At 39.0% G+C, this 20979-nt stretch overlaps 1 protein-coding gene across 1 annotated transcript; it reads left to right on the forward strand.

Annotated features, from left to right (window-relative positions):
- Positions 1-5797: 5797 nt before the first annotated feature.
- tgfb2 (transforming growth factor, beta 2) lies at positions 5798-15205 on the forward strand. The gene is made up of 6 exons (XM_053326316.1): positions 5798-6041; positions 10540-10672; positions 10752-10862; positions 13043-13217; positions 14686-14839; positions 14949-15205. Exons 1-6 carry the CDS (start codon positions 5940-5942, stop codon positions 15105-15107), a joined length of 834 nt encoding a protein of 277 aa, XP_053182291.1. The 5' UTR covers positions 5798-5939; the 3' UTR covers positions 15108-15205.
- The last annotated feature ends 5774 nt before the right edge of the window (positions 15206-20979 follow it).

Raw genomic sequence — 20979 nt, forward strand, 5'->3', positions numbered from 1 at the left:
TGAGGGTTTTATTTTAAAGTATTACCAAATAATCTTCAAATTATGGATTTTCTTTACAAAAGGAAAAACACAGCTACCACCTTAATGGTTTGTGCAGTAGTATGAATATTATTGTGACAATATACAGTACTGTTATGTTTACTGTGACTTTCTACAATGGTCTCTGTGATTTTCTACAGTAGTGTGTTGATAATTGTCATTTCTACAGTATCATGATGATCACTGTGTTTGTATGCCTAACACCTGGGATGAACCATGACTATTTGAGCTGGGCCTTCAGTTCAGCCAAAACAAAACAAAAGGAGAATTCCCATAGTGGGTCTCAGAGCTCTGACAAATGTGCTGACCACTTAGCCACAGGTCAGCTCTGCCAGACACACAGACCTGCAGCTATTTACAGAGACAGTGGAGCAGAGACAGTCATGTGACTCACACACTGTTATATGACATGATTCTTTTTCTTGCTGACAACAAATGATTTTACATTTTTTTTAATGAAATACATATTCATAAAAACCCACTATTTGTGCTTTTCTGAATACTACATTGGGATTCGGATCCACTCCCAATTGCTGTGTGACATCACACTAGCACAAGCAACATGAAGAGTGAGTGTGTTGGTCCACCAACCCACTCTGCTGTTTAAACTACTAGGTGATGGAAAACACATCACCAACTGCACCACTTGTGATTTGAATACATGGCTACTGATAGCAGCTCGTAATAATCATAATACTGCAGACGCAGAGCTTTCATCAGCGCAGTTTTACCATTGTACATTATCAAAGAAATCATTCAATCACTCAAAATCAGCATGGAGAGATGCATAGAAACTAAACAACAAACCCAACATCATGTCTGCTGTTACTATTCATGTACAAACGAAAGAAAAATGTATGTCTCCAGATTTATTTGGTCTGCTGCTTATAGCTTTAATAAATACACTACTACTTCCAAGTGGACACTAACCCTTACTTAGCGTGATGCTACACAGTATTAATACAATGGAAGATCCCATTGAGAAATGACGAAGGTAGCAGTTACAGTATTTCACTTCAAACAATTAAAGTCCGTGTAAAGTAAGAATAAATATGTGTTCTGAGTTTGACATACCACAGAAAAGTGTGTTGTTAACCACCCTGCCAAATTTGAATGATTAAAAAAATCACCAAATATATGAAATTAGGCTTCAAAGTTGTGTAAAAATCAGCCTCTTTCTCTGCTACCAAACGCTGTGGGAGTGCCCGCAGAGTCCGCTGAAACCCCGCCCCCTACCAAGTGTCACCTGTCAATCAAAGTCACCACCTCTACCAGAAACATGGACGCTACATCTGAGAGCTTTCTGCTGCTAACTCAGCTGCTAACTCAGCTGCTAGCTCAGCGGCTAATTCAGCTAACTAGCTGACTGTAGAACGTAGTAGTAGTAGTGTGTGCTGAATGTATTTATACCTCTACAGCAGCAGGGGCGGGTTTATGCTAATCATTTTCAGACCCGCCCACTAAATCCTGAACACAGAAATCTTGAAACACAGTTTGTGAAGCCTAGCTCCACAATTCAAATCTAAATGGTTGAAATGCTTTTTACACCTTTTTTAGAAATACATTTATGACCTATTTAATGTGTTTAGAAGAAAATGTCTGAATACACGGTCTTTAACAGATGTGTCCACATAACAGTCTTTATGATCACTTATTAACTCTTCAGATGTAACAGGAGCATTTAACAAACAACATGACAAGACAAGATGAAGTACAGCATGTGTGTGGGGAGCTCTGGCCTTTAGGAAGCTCTACAGGGAGGATTTTTGCTCCATCTCACTGTAAATCAAAATGTAATTGGTTAATTCACGCATCACTTTCTAAACAAACACATGTGGCTATGGGAGCTATGGCCTTCTGTCCCAGTTATGAAGTCCAGACCACTGAGTGAGCCAGCTTTTCTCTGCCTGGAGGCAACAACAAAGCATAAAAAATCTGATTGGATAAATATATTTTCATGGTGTAGAGACAGTAACCCTTTAATCTCTGAAGCAGACTTGAGAGAAAACGAGGCTAAAACAAAAAAAATAGGAGATAAGATTACTTTAAAAACCAGTGTAAGTTACAGTTGTGTATAAGTTGCAGGCAGTCTATTTTGGGGGTGTCATGCTGGAAATGGTTAATGGTCCAGTAATGATTTGCTTAACTGAACTGGACCAGTAAGCCTATATTAACTCACACCAAGTTGGGGTTAGGCTGAGTTTTAATTAAACCTTTTAAAAGAACACGATAACTTTACTTTAATATAGTGTGTAGCTGTTTGCTCACTGAGTCACAAAAACACTTCATCAGAGCTGTTGCTGTGTGTAAATAGACTACTGCACATTAGTCACACTCTTGCACATCACACTGTGTAAATACTGAAACATCACTGCAACTAGTGTCTGACATACTTCTGATCAACACACAATCATTTTTCTGTACAGCATACAGAATTAACAGGTCATCAATAGTCTATCTACTCATCATCATTAGCTGATGACACTGCTGTTTATAGGATGTTATAGTTCATAAGTGTGGATGCTCATATCATTATGATTAAAGTTATAGTTATTGTTACAGTTATTGTTCTTAGTGTAGCCAGCCTTTTACAGACCTATAATCATATCCAGACCCCAACCTCTCTGTATTTTGCTGGTGAATATGACACACTGCTGTATAAGACACATCCCCCACTTTTAAATGAAAAAATATTATGTTAAAGGTGTGTCTTATACACAGATTTTACGGTAATTAAATCAAAGAGCTGACATGTAACATTTAAATGCTGATATGGTTTTTTCTCTTAAGGCCTGGAAGGCCCTAAGGGTTCCCTCTGCCTGTACTCACTACTATACTGTACAATTACTCACACTTATTAACTGTGCAAAAACACAGTAAATGACTGTGGATTTCAGAGCCATTTTTACAGTGTGGAGAATCTAAATTGTCTGTCGGTGTGAATGTTTGTCAGCACTGTGATATACAGGACACATGTTCAGGGTGTGTGAGAGCAGGATCAGTGGTTTATGGAAAAGGTGGACAGAGGAATCATGAAAAACAAAATATTGGTTTTAGGGAGATTCATGACTGTCGTACATGACAACTCCTACAGTAGGTAGAGTACATTTGATGAAACATATAAAGATTAAGAATTTAAAAAGCTGTCCCATTGCTTTAAAATCTGTAAGTATAGATGGTGAGAGAGATGGACAGTCTGCAGACAGCCATGTTGAAAAACAGCAGTAGAGAGCAGTACAGAGGTATTTCACAGGTGGCTGTGAGAATCCTGAGAGCTGGCTGGACAAACAGTCAGAAGCTGAATCAGACAGTAAATCCTTGTGCTGCAGTGGATTTCTGCTGTCTAGTCTCTCACATAGACACTTCAAATCCACTCAGTATGAAACCTTTTCACATCAGGCGAATAAAAATGATTGTAATTAGCTTGTTCAGAGCATCAAGTGACTGACAGGTGACACATTCAAAGAATAATATACTATGTCCTTCACAGGCAGTTTTACTGAATGAGCATTCTTCCTGCATTTGACCCATTCATATTAATCCTCTGCTGATGTTATAACAGTATGGCTATACTTTCATAGCACTGGCTCACCCAGCTAATAAATCACTGTTGGCTCCTGACCAGCCAGTAAGATGATGAGACTTTCATTTCCCAGCCTGCAAATGCTGGTACACACAAATATGGAGGAAGTAGAGATGTGCCCCAAAACAGGTGACTGTGTGCACTAATTATATTTTACCATTCTGTATTAACTGACACAGTTAGCATCACATCATACACATCATCACAACTTACTGCTTCCATGCACACTGAAGATATGTGTACAGAACTACACACATCAGATTTAGACTGTTGGTTGCAGATAAAGTATGATTTTGTCAAAATTTGAAGAACTATTGGCAAAAATAATACACATACAAACAGATCAGGGCATTTTAATGTCATAATAAACTGAGTGTAATCAACCATATTGAAAAAATAGTGCAAAAAAACCCCTCTCTTTCTCTCTCTCTCTCTCTCTCCCTCTCTCTCTGTGTATGTGTGTGTGTGTGTGTGTGTGTGTGTGTGTGTGTGTGTGTGTGTGTGTGCCTCTCTCAGCTGGTCCCAGTCCATCTGTCTCGCTGGTTGCTGTGGTTGTATACTCTCTCTAAACAAACCACAGTGTCTTACTAATCCCCGGCTTCTGCCTTACGTTACAGCCATCAATTTAAGACCTCCAGGCCTCCTAATTCACCGTGCTGTGGGACACTGTCAAACACTCCTTCACCGCACACATGGTTTCCAGTATTACGTTGTTACATGTGTGTGTGTGTGTGTGTGTGTTCCGGAGCATCTGTCAGACATGGCAACACATATGGCTGTCAGTGCTGCTCGTGTCACCCCGGTCCTGTGTAAGCGTCTGTCAAACACTTCCACACACATGGTTCTAAGTAGTGTGTGAGAGGGATTGTGCTGCTTGCTACTGTGCATGGCTGCTGTTGTACTGAGGGAGTGTGTGTGTGGGTGTCAGGGTTCCAATGCACTGCCTTTCACAATAAAAGTCTGAGGCCTGTAGGAATATTTAGCATTACAGGATTCCATTCCTTTTATGTCTTTACTTTGACATAGATCTCGCTGTTGCTTGTTTGCTTATTTGTGGATCACATGACTTCTGTTTTTTCTGACAATGCATACTGATATGAGATTCCTTCTTGGGGGGTTTTCTGAATCTCACTTGCACTCTTTGCTTCTTCTCTTTTGTTTTAGTGTGTTTTAGTTATTTATTTTACATTTGAGAGCTGTGTTTATCATTTGTTTATTTTAAAAATTCAATTCATCATATTCTGTAAAACATTCTCCTGGACCATAAAATAGTGATTGTGAAAGGATGAATCAAACATTTATTTATAACTGGTGTGAATTGGTGACTAATTATGAGTCAGAATATGAACAGTATGTAAAGGGTTAAAGGAATACTCCCCAGATTTGACATCTCAATACCAGTTTGCTTGAGAAAACAGTTGTATAATGTCCTCTTTGACCCAAGCTTTGTGAAGAAGGGTAACCCTGATGATGTCATACTGATGTCATCAGGGTTATCCAACCATGGAACACAGAAACATAAAGAAAGTAATAACAGTAAAAAGCCTTTCTGAATAAAAAGCCTGTTTTAAATGAGAAAAAATGAGTTGGACAGTTGGCTTACACTATAACATGATGATGAGTGGCAAAATGCATTTAGTTCATGTTTTAGTTCATGGCTCATTTGGTTCATTTAGAAAACAGTAGCCAACATCATGTGTTGTCCTGAAGCCTAATGGGATTGAATGCATAGTTCAACAAATCATCATAGTAATTGTTTTGTCTTTAAATGTTTTTTTACCACTAACATAACAGAGTGCTCTAATTTAGCATGTACTGTCAACTACAATATACTGTTTCACATTATAGTGTAATCAGAGAGGTTCAGTATCATATTTCAACTTTTCAGAAAGAGTTGAAAGCAAAAATGTGTTGCAGTGAAAGCTGGGAACACAAGCAATGATGAAAGTGAGGATTAACTTCAGTTCTCTACTTTATATCACATTGTATACCTGTCTGATATAAATGCACATGTACTGTCTACCAAACATTTTATATGAGTTTATTATTTCTGCAGCTTCATGTGAAGAGGACAATCTGCTTCTGTTTTTTTACATAAAATCAGTCATCACAGTTGTTGTGCTTGTTATTTTGATCCAAGCATTTCATTGTAGATCACTTAGATACGAACATGAGCTTACTGCCTTCATGTCAGAGTGACTCTTTGACTTTTCTCAGCACCTAGAAATCACCTGTCTCTCTCTCTTTTGTTTCAGATGTCATCTCTCCTACACACTTCAGCCCTTACTACAGGTGGCTAACCTTTGATGTGTCCTCCATGGAAAAGAACGCCTCCAACCTGGTGAAGGCTGAGCTCAGGATCTTCCGTCTTCAAAACCCCGGGGCCCGTGTGTCTGAGCAGCGCATTGAGCTATACCAGGTACACACACACACACACACACACACACACACACACACACACACAAGCAAGGAGAGCTGATACTACTTTTGAGTGAAAATGAAATAAAAATATACATTTATACGTTATTAGAAAGTTGGAGCACATGAATAATCAGATGGGCATGAAAATCTTATTGTTGAATTGTAAGTTCAAAAGATGAACACAGCTAATATCTAACAGGGAACTCTTCATAAAGAATTCATGAATTGTGACTAATGGCTTTATTAATGAGTCATTAATCATTTACTAGATTACATTCATTCATTCAACAGCAAGAAGTCCAAACTGACTCTTTGACCACTTACCCTCTGGAAAACAGCTGCACAACATCTGGACCAGAATCCATTTATTAATAAGCTACTAATATTTATAAGTGCAGACTTGGAATGTTGTAAAAACTCTACATACTGGCCCACTGGTGTTAGGTGGTTGAGTAGAGGGTTAGGGCTGGATAAAGCTATTGTTTTTATTTCAAGCAATCTTCTCATTCTTTTTCTTAATAATTAAAAAAAAACATAAAAACATCAAATCAAATTGGAGAAACTGAAACCAGATCATTGAGATTTTTGCTTGAAAAATTGGTACCAATCAATTTTCTGTCGATCAACAAATTAATGAATTCACTAATTCTAGCTAGCTACAGTAGATAAAGAGAGTTCTTGTAAAGCAGCAACCCAATGATGGCTGAACTGATATACAGAATACATCATTGACACTTTGTAGAAAGCTGATTAAAGTTCAACAGCTGAAATCACATTCTGGGTCAGAAAATGATGACTTTTTTATACTCAACTGCAGTGTGTTATGATTTTGCTGATTTGTGCCTCTGACTGGCTTATTCTCCATAGTAATGTCAGCTGACATGAAAAATAAATTGACAGCAATCATTTAAACCTAAAGGATTTATATATTACCCATGATACTGCTGTTTCTATGTTTCTATGAAAAACACTGATGAGATCATCAGAATGACAGAGTGTGTAATGTATATTTAGAAGAAAAGATGTACAGGATACAGTAATTAGCATGAGCAGTGACAGACACACTTACTGTGGCTTCAGGCACTTACAGAAAGTCAAGCTTCATCAGATTTCAAAGAAAAGCTTTAATAATAGTGTTTGATTGGCAGTAAACTGTAGGAAGGGCTGTGTGCATTAATAACACAGAATTATGAGCACCAGAAGAAGAAGAAAATAAAACAGAAATGCTACATCTAGAAAACTAGAATAAGAACTCTAATGCACTTTCTAAATGTGAGTGTGGTGCTGTTCACAAGGCTCTGTGGATTATTGTAGTGTTTCTAACCCAATGAAGAATTTAGGTTAGTGATTTGGCCCTGTAGTCACCCTAGGCTGGCTGTCTGTCAGCCTGTCTGCACCAGCCAGTTCACATGCTATGTTTACATCCAGACAAGGGGATGACAGCTGGGCTAAACACAGCTCCAAACAGGGAGATTCTCTCACGCAAACACAGCGCTGTAAATGTGTGAGGGAGGAAGGGACAGGCCGGTACAAAGAGGGAGATCCCATAATATCCACCTCATACACATCCATCACACACACACACACACACACACACACACTTATTCATGTCTATACATAGTAAAACGTAACACCTCATCTAGAAATATTTCATCCTCTAAGGTGGAGTTTTTACTGTGCTGTGATAAATATCCTGGATATGTATCTATAGATCTTACAGTCAAATAACTCCTGAGACCTACAGTAAAGGTGTGATGCACAAGATTTATTTTTTTTTACTTTTTACATTAAATTGAAGCACCATATTTACAAGGTTCCATATGAGGTAAAACTGTAAATAGTTGCTGTTTACATTAAAACATTAAAATATAAGATTACAAAACAAACTACTACTACAAATAAACAACTTGATTAAAATCATTTATAAATAAAATTTAAATTTTGTAACTAATCGACCATGATTAAGGATGATACTACTATGTGTTTATTAATACATTTTAATACCACAAGTCATAGAATTCTGCTGACCTTGCTGAACAGCTCAGTGTGTAAATGCTCCTTGCAATATTATAATATGATTCACTGAAAAAAACATTGACTTGTTTTATAGATGCATTATTGATGATCGTGAGCCAACCTTGACGACAAATACATTGTTTTCCTGTAGCTACTTCACAATAAAAGCAACCCTTTGTTTCAATAATTGAATGCTTTTAATGTGAAGCAGCAGCAGTAGTAAATGGTAGGTTTGCATCAACAGTAACTTAACAAAACTGTGACAATGACAGGATTTATAACTACAAACAGTAATGCAGGAGTCCACCATTAACAATGAAAATGATGAGTAGTTATTGAATGTTAACACAATGACTATGGAATGACTATATATACAAAATGTTTTTTATCATGACATTTTATTCAAATTTTTAGGTTAAGGTTTCAAACTATTCACATTACCTCTCACTGCCATTTGAAGCCTTCTTTGTGCAAATTTAAGTAGAGCATACAGACAGGTGACAGAAGAAAAGAATCAATAGAAGATTTTTTTGTGATCCTTGTTAAAGACCTTTCCAAAAGGTTTTTCCTCATGTGGGGCTTTGATGGTGGTGGAGAGTTGTTCAGCTAGGTTAAGATCTGTCTGTGAAGCTCATAGCATATGCTTAGCTTCATTTTCCCTCTCATCAAAGTTCTTAACATCTCCAGCTTCTCCCAATGATCTATTGTTTGTGTCTGAGATTCACTGTGTCGTCTGTCAGGGTTGCCACACCGGCCCAAACAGGAGATCTCAGCTAAAGCAGTAGGAATAGTGTTTTACACATTAGGCTGAGATGAGCCAACGTAAACACATGGTTCTGAAAGACTGCAGAATAACAGAGGTCTGTCCAGCATCTGGTTCCGTTCTCACTGCTCCTCCCAGACCTGGCCAATCAATCAGAGAGAAAAGAGCAGGCTGCTAGACCTCAACTGATGCTTCAACCAGCAGTCCTCCAAGGCTACTGTTGCTGCTTGTGTCTCTTCTGTGTTGATGTATTGTGTGTTATGTTATGACTATGCAGGCATACAAATATAGAGACATCGAATAATACTGAAATATCATCCGGGCATCTATTCAGAAACATCATTAATATCTGCTGAATTTCGATGACATTCTGCTTTCTAAACATGTAGATACTGAATTAGACAGCATTTAATTACAGCTGTCAGTCCATCAAGATATATATTTAGGTGGTGGATTCAGTAGTGTATACAAATGTCAGGCAAATTAATTTCAACCTTAATTTCATCCTTAACTAGCACACACTCTGATTCATTCTGAGAGAGAAGGGCGCTACACTAAAGGCCCATTTATGCTCAACGTTAAATACGGATCCGGATACGGACGGAGCCTTCTGTCCGTATAAAGCTTACAGATACGGACCAAACGGAGCAGTACCACCGGAAACCATAGGGGGCAGTGTTAGTGTCACTACTCGATACGTAGCTCTAGTGAGACACGAAGAAGAAATAACAATGGAGGAACTATTTGAGGAAAGGTTGTGTGAGTTGGTTAGAAACTTTAAACATATAGTTTTTGTCTTTTATGCAAGAGGAACATTATCAATATCTCCTTCACAGTCGCCATGTTTGTTTTTGAGTTTGTTGTTGTCATAAACTTTTGACTCTGTGCTGCCCCCTGGTGGATGTATTGGTTAACATCCATGTCAACGTAAAGGATGCATGGAAGTATGTGAGCAGTGATGGTAACATTGTTTGAAAAGGACGTTTTCGTACGTACCTTGAGCTTAAATGGGCCTTAATGGGTCCATGAACAGGCCTGCTCAGAGGATGATAAAGTCAGGGTGGATGTTTTAAAATCTCTTAGGGAGTAGGTCAAGGTGGATGTTTGCAAGAAATGTCCAAGTTTGACTAAACAGATTTAGTATATTAGTTAGTATCCTGTCTCCGGCCTGCAGTACGTTTTTAACCATCTTTCTGTATATGAACCAAGTAGTTTTAGGTGACTAAACCTAACCAAACATTAACCAAAGAGGTGCTATTGTGTTTTTTAAGGCACACATCAACACCTAATAGGGGCTGCTAATAGGGGCACCAGAAAATCAGAAAATACTCAATTACAAAAGACCTTTCCATCAACTTTGGATGATTTGTTGGAAGGACTGTGGTCAACACAACTCAACACAACACAAGTATTTTAACTGCTCCCGATGGCTGTGCTGCGCCAGTGGTGCATGAATATGTGTGAATGTTGGTCTCCATCTGATGAGCAGGTTGGTACCCTGTGTAGCTCCTGTCATCAGTGTATGAATGTGTGTGAATGGATGAATGTGACATGTAGTGTTAAAGCTTTGAGTGGTCAAAAAGACTAGAAAAGTGCTATATAAGTACAGTCTATTTACAATTTACCATAAAGACCATGAACAATGTTTTTTTAAGCCTCTTAGTGCTGATATCTGTTATTTGTTCACACGTTCCTCTTGTGCCTCTGTTGTCCACAGATTTTAGCACACAAAGACCTGACGTCCCCAACACAGAGATATATTGACAGCAAGGTTGTACGAACACAGACGGACGGGGAATGGCTTTCCTTTGATGTGACAGAGGCAGTGAGTGAATGGCTGAACCACAGAGGTGAGTGCATGTTCCTGTAGTCAGTTATTATCACTTATTAGATGTACTATATTGTAACATGACTTTTCTCTCTCCACAGACAGAAACAGTGGATTCAAGATTAGCCTGCACTGCCCATGCTGCACATTTGTACCATCAAATAACTTCATTATTCCCAACAAGAGTGAGGAGCTGGAGGCACGGTTTGCAGGTTATTTGATTCGAAAAATTGTTAGGGAATATTAAAGGATTAGCCTGGTGTTATTTTATATTTTCTTATTGTCAACAAATCTTATGAAAATACCAAAACCAACAATGTATTAGTCCATCTCTCAATGATACTCTGTGTCTTTACCTCTGTGGGTCGATTGGTTTCTATTGAGAATATAAAACAGCTCAGTCATGTCATAAAACATCCTGCTCCTGGTTTTGGACTGTATAAAGGAGTAAATAAGCATAGTGAGTGGTACCACTGTGCCTGTTCTGAGACGCCTCTCAATCAGCTGTCGGTTTACAAGCCAAAAGAGAGGCTGGTTTTTCTTGTGTTTGCTGTTGGGACACAACCACTCAATCAGTGGCCTGTTCCCTGGATTTAACTAACCATTATGTCAGGGTCTAAGTATCTGCTGATGATTAGTAGTGGTGGCATTTCATATTTTGGTTCAGCACAGACTGTAAACTATAAGGCTACAGTGTTGTTGACATGTTTAACTTCACTTCAGATTCATATGTGAGTATGAATTACTGGCATTTATGGCTCCTTTGCTGTATGCCAGGGGTATTCAAATTCACTGAGGTCTAATTTGTGAAAATGTGCTCAAGTGAAGGTCCGGAACTTGATTGTGCTTCTTAAATAAAGTGCTTAGTTTTAGACAAATAAAAAAGAACTTAAACTTAAACCATTAACATAATTTCACATTTAATAAGTTTATAACCAAACATCACAACACATATGAACTCTGCTTTTAAACCTCCATGTATGTGTATTTCCTTCTTGATAATATACAAGTGATAAATCATACCAAATGGGCTGAACTGGTTTTAGGCACATTTTCTCACTCCAAGAAGTTGGAGTAAATTTTAAAGTGTTCTGTTAGCTCATGTATTCTATTAAGTTGATTACTAGAGGATGTTTTACTTGACTTGGTTTAAGGTTGTTTATATCATAATGAAATCTATAGGTCCAGCTAAACTCCTGCTCACTGTTGATATGGGAGGTCAGGTTCACTTCAGTTGTAGATTATTCTTTAGTATCTCACCATATCTTCATAATTAATGGTGAGTTACATCTCAGATGAGAAAGGCTTTGCTAGCATTCAAAGGAAACTGTAAAGTGTTGCTTCACATGTGTCTGTTGGGGACTATTGTCAGCAGCAGATGAATCCACATGTGGTGGTCTAGTGAGTATTTCCAGCAGCAGTATTTCTCCTGTGTGGAAATGAGTCAAAATAAACGCCAGTTAAACTAAACACTAATATATTTTAATGGCGCTTTATGGCACAGATATAATAAGATATATCAGGCTTTGGATACACACATAACACTTTGTTAGGCTTGAGTCTACACATAAGATTTGTTGACAAGAATTATTAAAAATATTGCCAGCTTTATGCTTTCAGTGGTTAAAGTTCATGATGTTAGTGTTTAGAACAGACAGGTTTATTGTGGCCTTTTTCTTTCCAACCAGCAGTCAAAACTCTAAGCTGTTCTATTTAGAATGAGTAAATGTGTTTTAACCAGTAAATGTTTTTGGCTGCACTACTGGTGTGGTTTGGTCCACTGCACTCCAGAAGATGCATATTAATGACTTTAGATGTATTGGTGCTATGACTGGATAGTTTTTACCTATCCAGTGAAATATATCCAAATCTATTTGACACATGTTGTTTATATACGTGGTCCCCAGAGGATGAATCTTCTTTGGCTTTGGTGGTACCCTCATTTTGTATCTACCGCCATAATTTGGTCAGAACTTTTATTTATTCAACTCTTTGGTTCATGACCAAATACCGCAAAACTAATGATATCCCCATCAGCCTCAGCTCCACTTTGTCTAATAACTTTGCTTATGCTAACAAAGTCACTGTGCTTAGCTGCAGCCTTAAAGAGCCTCTAGCATAGCTGGAGCTTATAAGGCTCTCCAGAAAAGCATTCATTCACTTGATTGTACACATGAAAAGTGACTTACCTTATTTTTCTGAAGAATAAAAAATAGAGCTTGAGGTTGAGACCACTGGCAGGTCAGACCTGCCCCTGGTTCCTCTTCCTTAAAAGCATATTAATACATATTTAGTCTTCTGAATTCATTAAATATCCTTTTAATCTCCTTGCCATTCACACTAATACATGTAGTAACATGCCGCTGATTGATCTCTCTTGTCCTGATTCCAGGTATTGATGACAGCTTCATCCCTGGTGGTGACCTGAAGGTATTTAAGAAGCGGCGGCACAGCACTCGGGCTCCACACCTTCTCCTCATGCTGCTGCCTTCATACAGGCTGGAGTCCCAGTCCCAGCACAAGAACCATCGATCCAAGAGAGCCCTGGACGCTGCCTACTGCTCCAGGTACTGAACTGGAATTAGACCAGACTTGTTCAATACAGCATGTAATTAGCAGACGAGGCCCTTAGGTGTCAGAAATCATACTTAATTGCTCCTGTAATTTGAGCTGTTAACAGCAGTTTTTATTTAATGATAAGCAGCCAAATGCTGCCCTTATATTTGCACATAGGCTCTGACACTTTGGCTCATATAAGCAAAAAAATCCAGTGTCAATGATTATGAGCTTTTTCTCCATGGCAACAGTTTGTCAGACTTTCTTGGATAGTGGCACATTGTCCTGCTATTTGCATTAAATGGCCATTGTGTTGACACAACACACAGAAACAGTCTGTGTCTATAGGCATAAAAGTCTCCATGGAAAGCCATAGTAATGAAATTCCGTTGTGTGGTGGCTGCCTGCTGAAGGCTGAGTGAGGTAGGCTTCATTACAACTTTTATAGGCTACGGAGTAAAATCTTCCTACACAGTACTGGAAGAATTTCTCTGCTCAGACAAGTGATAAAAATGATATAGTGCTACATGTACTGTGTGCCACTATAATATTACTCATCAGTCTTTTTATTCTCATACAAGCAGTAAGGATCTATTCATACATTACAAGCACTTTATTCAGAGGGTGTGCTCACTTTCCAGAAAGCCCTCACTGCACACAAAAACTGAAAGTGCACAACTACAGTAAGCACAGCAGGTCAAAGCAGACTTCTGCACTTGCCTAAAACTTGGACCAAAACAAAGGCCCATACCCACATCTCTATCCAAGCCCCCCAAACACCCACTGCTACTGCCAAATTTGAGACTCGAACCCAATCAAAGGCCTGAAGCTCTGCTTTTGTTTTATTTCATTAAGCTCGCCAGGCTAATGTAATGTATTGGCTGCACTCTTTTTCTTGTTTGCAGGACGCAGATGGTTGGCACAGTCAGAGAGAGAAAGACATTTCTTAATAAGTTACTTTTGAAAATAACCAAATCCGACCCAATCTTAAAGCTTCACATAATGAAATGGCCTGAAACTTTGTGACCTGTCAGCTTTGTGTCAGGCAGCAAAAGTCTAGGCCAAAGTTGAAGTAGGAAGTCTGCCTGCATGTTGCTGATAGTACCTCATTACACAGGAAAAGTGCACTCACAACTACAGTGGCTACAGAGGGTCAAAGATAAGCAGGAAGTGGGACTGTAAACACTGGATGTTTAGAACAGACCATTTTATTTTACTGCTCACCTTCGTTTTCTCTTCTAAATAAGTTTGATTAACCTGGACGTTTAAGATTTGATATTATTATTACTCATGGGAATGATTGATTTCAACTACCTGCTAGCTCTTGGCCTCAGCATTGATGAGTAAAAGTTGCAATATTCAGAGAACTCAGACTGTTCAACACTGTCAGTTTAAAAGTCAGATAGGAGCAGAAGAAGTTTTTGTCTGTCTGCTTCACTACAACTCACCTGTCTTCTTCATCTCTTGTATAATCTGCAGAAATGTTCAGGACAATTGCTGCTTACGGTCACTTTACATCGATTTTAAGAAGGACCTGGGCTGGAGGTGGATTCATGAGCCCAAAGGCTACGAGGCCAACTTCTGCGCAGGGGCCTGTCCATATCTGTGGAGTGCAGACACCCAGCATTCCAAGGTACTGTATGGCTGAGAGGGTCAAAGGTTTAAACATCTTGTTGGGTTACTCTGAAATCTTTATCTTTAAGTCAGATTTGTTTTCATGGTTGTAATTCTTGTGTTCTCAGGTGTTAGGCCTGTATAACACCATCAACCCTGAAGCATCAGCATCACCCTGCTGTGTCTCCCAGGACCTGGAGCCTCTCACCATCCTCTACTACATTGGCAAGACCCCCAAAATAGAGCAGCTTTCCAATATGAAGGTCAAGTCCTGCAAGTGCAGCTAGAAGCTCTTACAACTCATCACAAACACTCTCTCCCTTCCTTCACATAAACACGCACACACATGCAGTGGACTCGGGCATACATGCAGTCAAACCGCAGCTGTCTCTTACATGCACTATTATTCTCACACACACACACACACACACACACACACACACACACACACACACACACACACAGTCAGGTGTGGTGCGTTAGAGAATAGAGGTACAGAATAAATCAACTTCAATGCTAGTTCAGTTAACACGCTCACACACACACACACACACACACACACACACACACACACACACACACACACACAACATACAGGACCAGTGCTGTCATGATACCACAAACATGACTTTGGTACCTATAGAACAGGTACACTGCTGTCTTTATATGACATGATTCAAGTTTTGGGTTTTGGCATCAGTTTGTCAACTGAAAACTACCACTAATGCCTTATGATGCTGTAACTCTAGTGGCCACGAGGTTCTGGTTCCAAAAAAAATCTAACGGTTGAAATTTGTTCAGAAAGTTGAACTAGACTGACACATTTTGCTGGGCCAGATATTAGCAATTAACAAGAAATTTCAGTAGAGAAATGCTATATAAATATATGTTGGAGGTCATTTAGATACAAGTACAGAAATTGTTTTAACTCTCAACCTCAAAAATCTAGTATTGGTCAGTTTCTTTTAAAAAGTATTTGTCAAAATATAAAGGCAAGGGATGTTCATGAGGACTAAGTGCGTTATTAGTTGATTTCACTTAACTTATGGATTAAGAGACATATGCTTTGGGGCGGCTGTGCTTGACTGACAGATATCTTAGTCTATTACAGTCATCACTACAGTGGTTATTGCAGTTTCCTTTTCCATGGAGTTCCTAAAATGTGCCCAAATTTGAATCTTTTGACTCCAGTAATTAGAGAACCTGGTATCAAACCTCAATACTGCTACTATCTGCCTCAGAACATTCTGACAAATATAAATACAAGTTTGAGGGGACATCATAGATGCTGCAGTCATGTCATGTGTGGTTGATGCTGGTTATTGTTCCAGTTGCTGGCCAGTATTCCTGTACAGCGTGTCCCCTGTATTCACACTGCTAAAATGTCATACTATCATTAATATCAATGGGCTACTAATGACTTTCCTATATTATTGTGGAATAGTGTTGAGTCATCCTCCCTCTCCCCATTCTTCAAAGGACATTTGCATGAGAGGTACAGTCAGAGGAGTAGTGTAGCTCTTTTAAGGAATAGTGCAGTGTGCAATGTGTGTGTGTAGTGAGTGTGTGGTTGAGTGGGTGGTAGAACAGTGATGGTGAATATGACCAGAGAGCAAAGGAGAAAGTTAGCAGTAAGTTAATGTGCAGTACAGGCTACAGTGTGTCAGTTAATAAATGCTGCTGCTCAAGGCCAACAGTCAGCAACAATGGGTTATCTTAACCTGACCAGGCTCACTTAAGGTGGACTGACCTTTAAGGTGGACCGGATATTCTCATTTTAGTGTCAATCTCAGCCGCTCCTAAAAAAGAGAACACAGAAATGTCTGGCTGCTAAGTAACACCCCCCCCCCCCCCCCCCGAATCTCCTCAAAGGGTTAGCAGTCAACCTAAACACTGCAGTGTAAAGAGGGGACTTTGACATTATATTGTATACTTGATGAAAATGTCAAACATTTGTAAGATAATCTTTGGTAACGGTATCAAAGTCATGCCAGTTTGGATCATGATGACACTCACATAAAGTGTACAGGTATGTCCTTTCTTTGAAGTTTGAAGGCCCTGTCAACATGCATCACCTCACACACTTGTCACACGAGACACGGAAGTAAGGCAAACACTGGAAGTTTAAGTGATAAGTGTCTATATGTGAAATAAATAACACAGCCCCCCACCCTCGACACCCGCCCACTACTTCACTCCCTTCTCCCCCCAAACACCCCCCCCCCCTCCCCTCCACAGTTTTCACAGTCACGCCACACCATTTCCTCATTTCTGTTTGTCTTTGTTTCGTATCCTTTTTGTTATTTTTCTAAATGTATTCATTGTTTTGCTATTTAAGATGTTCATGGTTTAGCACCCAATACATTTTGGACCTGGTAGAGAAGTGGATAGTATCAACCTCGCACTGATGAAATATAAGATCTACTCCCTTTGGTAGTTTACAGGTGTTGAAAGAGTTGAATGATTCATTTTTGTTAATGAATGAAGAACCCACCAGAAACAGTCAAAATAACACAGGAGGTCACTTACTGGATCTTTTATATATATATATAATTTGGGTCTTATTTTCATAGTTATGGCATCACTTCTGTCCATTCTGATAGAGAAACCTCATTTATAAATCCCATTTAAAAAATGACTAACAATCCAGCCCAGTCTGACTTTACTCAAAAGTACAAGGTATTGTTCACTCCACTGTATTTATCATTTACATATACACATACAACATATCTGTAAGCAGCCTTTAATATACAGATTTCCTACAAGCCTGAGACTTTTGCAGCTTGTCAGAAGAAGCCATTGATCAGCTGTAACAGTGTTTATACAGCAGAGATTACAGCTAAGAAAATGGAAATATTACCTACAAGAAGAGGTTGCTGTTTGATATCATGAATATGGGAGAACCCAACAATTATGATTATGTATAAAATAAATAAATTCATTGTTGTTATACAGAGTTAGAATTCTAACGGGAGTACTGCACTTTCTGCTCATGCATCTAGAACATGGAGCGTAAATCCTAAGAACATCAGAAATCACTGAAAATGACAAAACTGGTTGATAAGGATGAGGACTCAAGAGATGGGTGTGATGAGTTCAAAAAGGAGCTCAGGGTCAGTACACTAAGGCAGACAGACCAGACTCAGAATAGGCTCAGACCAGAGGCCTGTACTACGAAGCTGGATTAACATACCCGGGATATCTCTCCGTTACCTGGGTTGATTTACCCAGACATTCGCAATCTAGGATAAGCTGTACTACGAAGCTGGATATCAACTCGGTAATTGAACGCAGGGTAAAGGGGTGGTGTTTGCAGCGTCTGACCAATCACAAACATGGAGAAACCCTGCAGAGCAGACTACTTTACCATGGAGGAGCAGACAATTATTCTTCAACAATATGAAGAATTCAAACACATCATCCAGGCCAAAAGCAACTCTGATGCTGCAGCAAAAACCAGGAAGGAATGCTGGCAGAAAATTGCCGACTCTGTTAATGTGTAAATTCACGAGATCATACAATATTAATTTATCAGACAATATAAACGGACAGCACTCTGATCACACAATGTCACTTTATTACGGCACAGACGTTTGGGGCAGATCGCTTCCTCAGTGCCCTTCCTTTCATAGAGACATTAAGTTAGTTTAATATTCAACATTCAAAATACAAACCTATAATGCGCTTCAACCATTTGAGTGAATGATGTCAATCATTATGCTCCCTGACCCTTTGATCTCAGGATGTCAAACCAACTGTATAATATACAGAATAATATCCCCCACGTGCCTCAATGATTATTTTTTAAATATATATTTTGGCCAATTAAAAAATTGCATCTATCCCTAAAAACTCTTTCTCTCCTAAGCGCTCCTCTCATGATCCGCGCACCAATGTTGACAGGATCTTATAAGGGCAGGTCATTTTCTAAGAGAACTGATTGGTCAGGAGGTGGTGCTTTTGTACTCATTGATCTCTTATCCAGAACATAACCTGCTCTGGAGCAGGTTAGCCGTACAGCATAAGTTACCATGGTGATTTACCCCGGTAAGAAGTGAACCAGCGTCGTAGTACGGAAAACCCAGGGTTAACCCTGAAGTTACCTCCATAAGAGAAAATCCAGCTTCGTAGTACAGGCCTCTGGTCAGAAAACACGAGCAAAGATCAAAACGGCCAGGAGCACTAACACTAGAAAAAATACTGGAATGCTCGACACAAACGAAGAAGACGAAGTGGCACAAGGGAGAGCACACACACTCTAAAAACACAAGGGAGGCAGGCCTAACCAGACACAGGTGGAACTAATCAGGGCGCGGCAGACAATCACAGAAGTGGGAACACATGAGGACAGGAAGTGGAAATCTGCAACGAGAGGAGAGGGAAGTAACAGGAAACAGGAAATATGACAAAATATGAAACAAAGAACTCATGACCTTGTGACACTGAGACATGACAGAGAAGTATCCTCAACAGGAGACATACTTAAACATTTGCTAGGAGAATTTGACCATTCAAGGTTTTAACAACATACAACAAAAACTAGAGCTCCTGTTAAATGTTACTAGTGTTTCTCTCATATCCACCAGTCCTGTGTGCTGTAATCTCTGCTGTCTATAAATAACACAGTGTGACTTATTTGTCCTGCTTTGTCTTGTGCTTGTGGGAAAAGATTTTTATCCATGGCTGTTAAAAACAGAAATATTGAGCATAAGATATAGATGATGTTTTTTTTTTTTTGAATGAGCCTTTAAAATTACACGGTTACAGTTGAGTTGAGATTACAGTTGCAAATGAGCTTCTGAGCTGACCTCAGCACTTTTATATTGATGTTGTTAAACTGGCAATACCAATTAGTGTGCACTGTCCCCTGTGAATAAATAAATAAAGTAAATAAACACATTTTCTCACTTCAGAGACAAAAGCCAGACGTTGATGAGTCATTTGGCTTCCAGTTTAGCTGCAGACACCTACTGCATTATCAGGAATGAAGCATTTGGTTTAATGGTTATATAGCCTGAGGGAGCACAGATTCCTCCAGAGGAAACTCATGCATGAACATTAAATCTCAATAAAGTTTACAATACCTACAGCTTGGGGACAGGTTGGGGGGGTGGAGAGAGGAGCAGCAGAGGTGTGAGGTTACACCTGTAAAAATATGATGGAACACAAGTATGAAATATGCCAAAACTACAAAAAGACCCAAGTTGTAATAAATTATAATGATCCTTTCATGTAAATAGTAATTGAACAAAGCTGGTTTTCATGTCCCATTCACTATATATGAGCTTCACTCAGTTGAACCTCCAGCAGTGATTAATGGTTAACAATTACAGGCTTTCCACACACAGAGAGAACTCAAAGAAGTGATGACATTTTATAAAGTAAAGAAATACAGCGGTGTCATGTCATGCACTCAGCATAGCCACACATCAAGGTCTGGGTTCATAGAGAGGAGATGTTGTCTTTAGGTAAGTGATGATGAGGCTATGTATGGAGAAACACTGAGGGTGATTAGTATGATGAAAGATTATAGAAGGTGTACATGAAGAGTAGATATGACTGCCAAAAAACAACTCTTACAGCCAAGGAAATATTCTAAACTTTCCCCAACAGTCTTTCACTCTGACTGTGGTAGTGTCATCAGTGTGTCGTCTTCCTGCCAATATCAAGCTTTTATTTCACCCACCAATGTGTAAAATCTGTCTGTCAGTAATGATCTTTTTGTTTCTTTAATAAAAAACAAATTGCACTGATGATGTTTTATTTTTACTATTTTAAAATACATATTTTTGTTTCCCTTTTCCCCTTTTAGTTAGTTGAAATCCCCCCACCCCGTACCCCACCCCCACCCCCATCCTTTATCAAATGAGGAGTGTTGATGTAGGTGACCTGACCCCTGACCCCAGCCCCATTTGGGCATTTAGTGCCAGTGGACTTACTGAATAGCAGGAAATAAAAAGAGAGCTAGGCACCAACTTTGTCACGATAGAGCTGTTATTTTTTATGTGTATTTGTTGTTGTTTTGATGATGATGATGATGATGATTATGATGATGATGATGATGATGATGATGATGTTATTGTGACCCACTATGCTGTATTGTAACACAGTATTATTGTGGTGCTCTAGTGGTAAATAAATTATTTAAGTTTCAAGGGA

Source organism: Scomber japonicus, chromosome 10 (genome assembly GCF_027409825.1).
Source record: "Scomber japonicus isolate fScoJap1 chromosome 10, fScoJap1.pri, whole genome shotgun sequence".
In the NCBI taxonomy this organism is placed as follows: domain Eukaryota; kingdom Metazoa; phylum Chordata; class Actinopteri; order Scombriformes; family Scombridae; genus Scomber; species Scomber japonicus.

Coding starts and splice junctions, on each gene's coding strand:
- tgfb2 (XM_053326316.1), top strand. CDS start 5,940: ATGGAAAAGAACGCCTCCAACCTGGTGAAGGCTGAGCTCAGGATCTTC. Junction 13,218..14,685: donor GACGCTGCCTACTGCTCCAG/GTACTGAACTGG, acceptor TATAATCTGCAG/AAATGTTCAGGACAATTGCT. Junction 14,840..14,948: donor CAGACACCCAGCATTCCAAG/GTACTGTATGGC, acceptor TTGTGTTCTCAG/GTGTTAGGCCTGTATAACAC.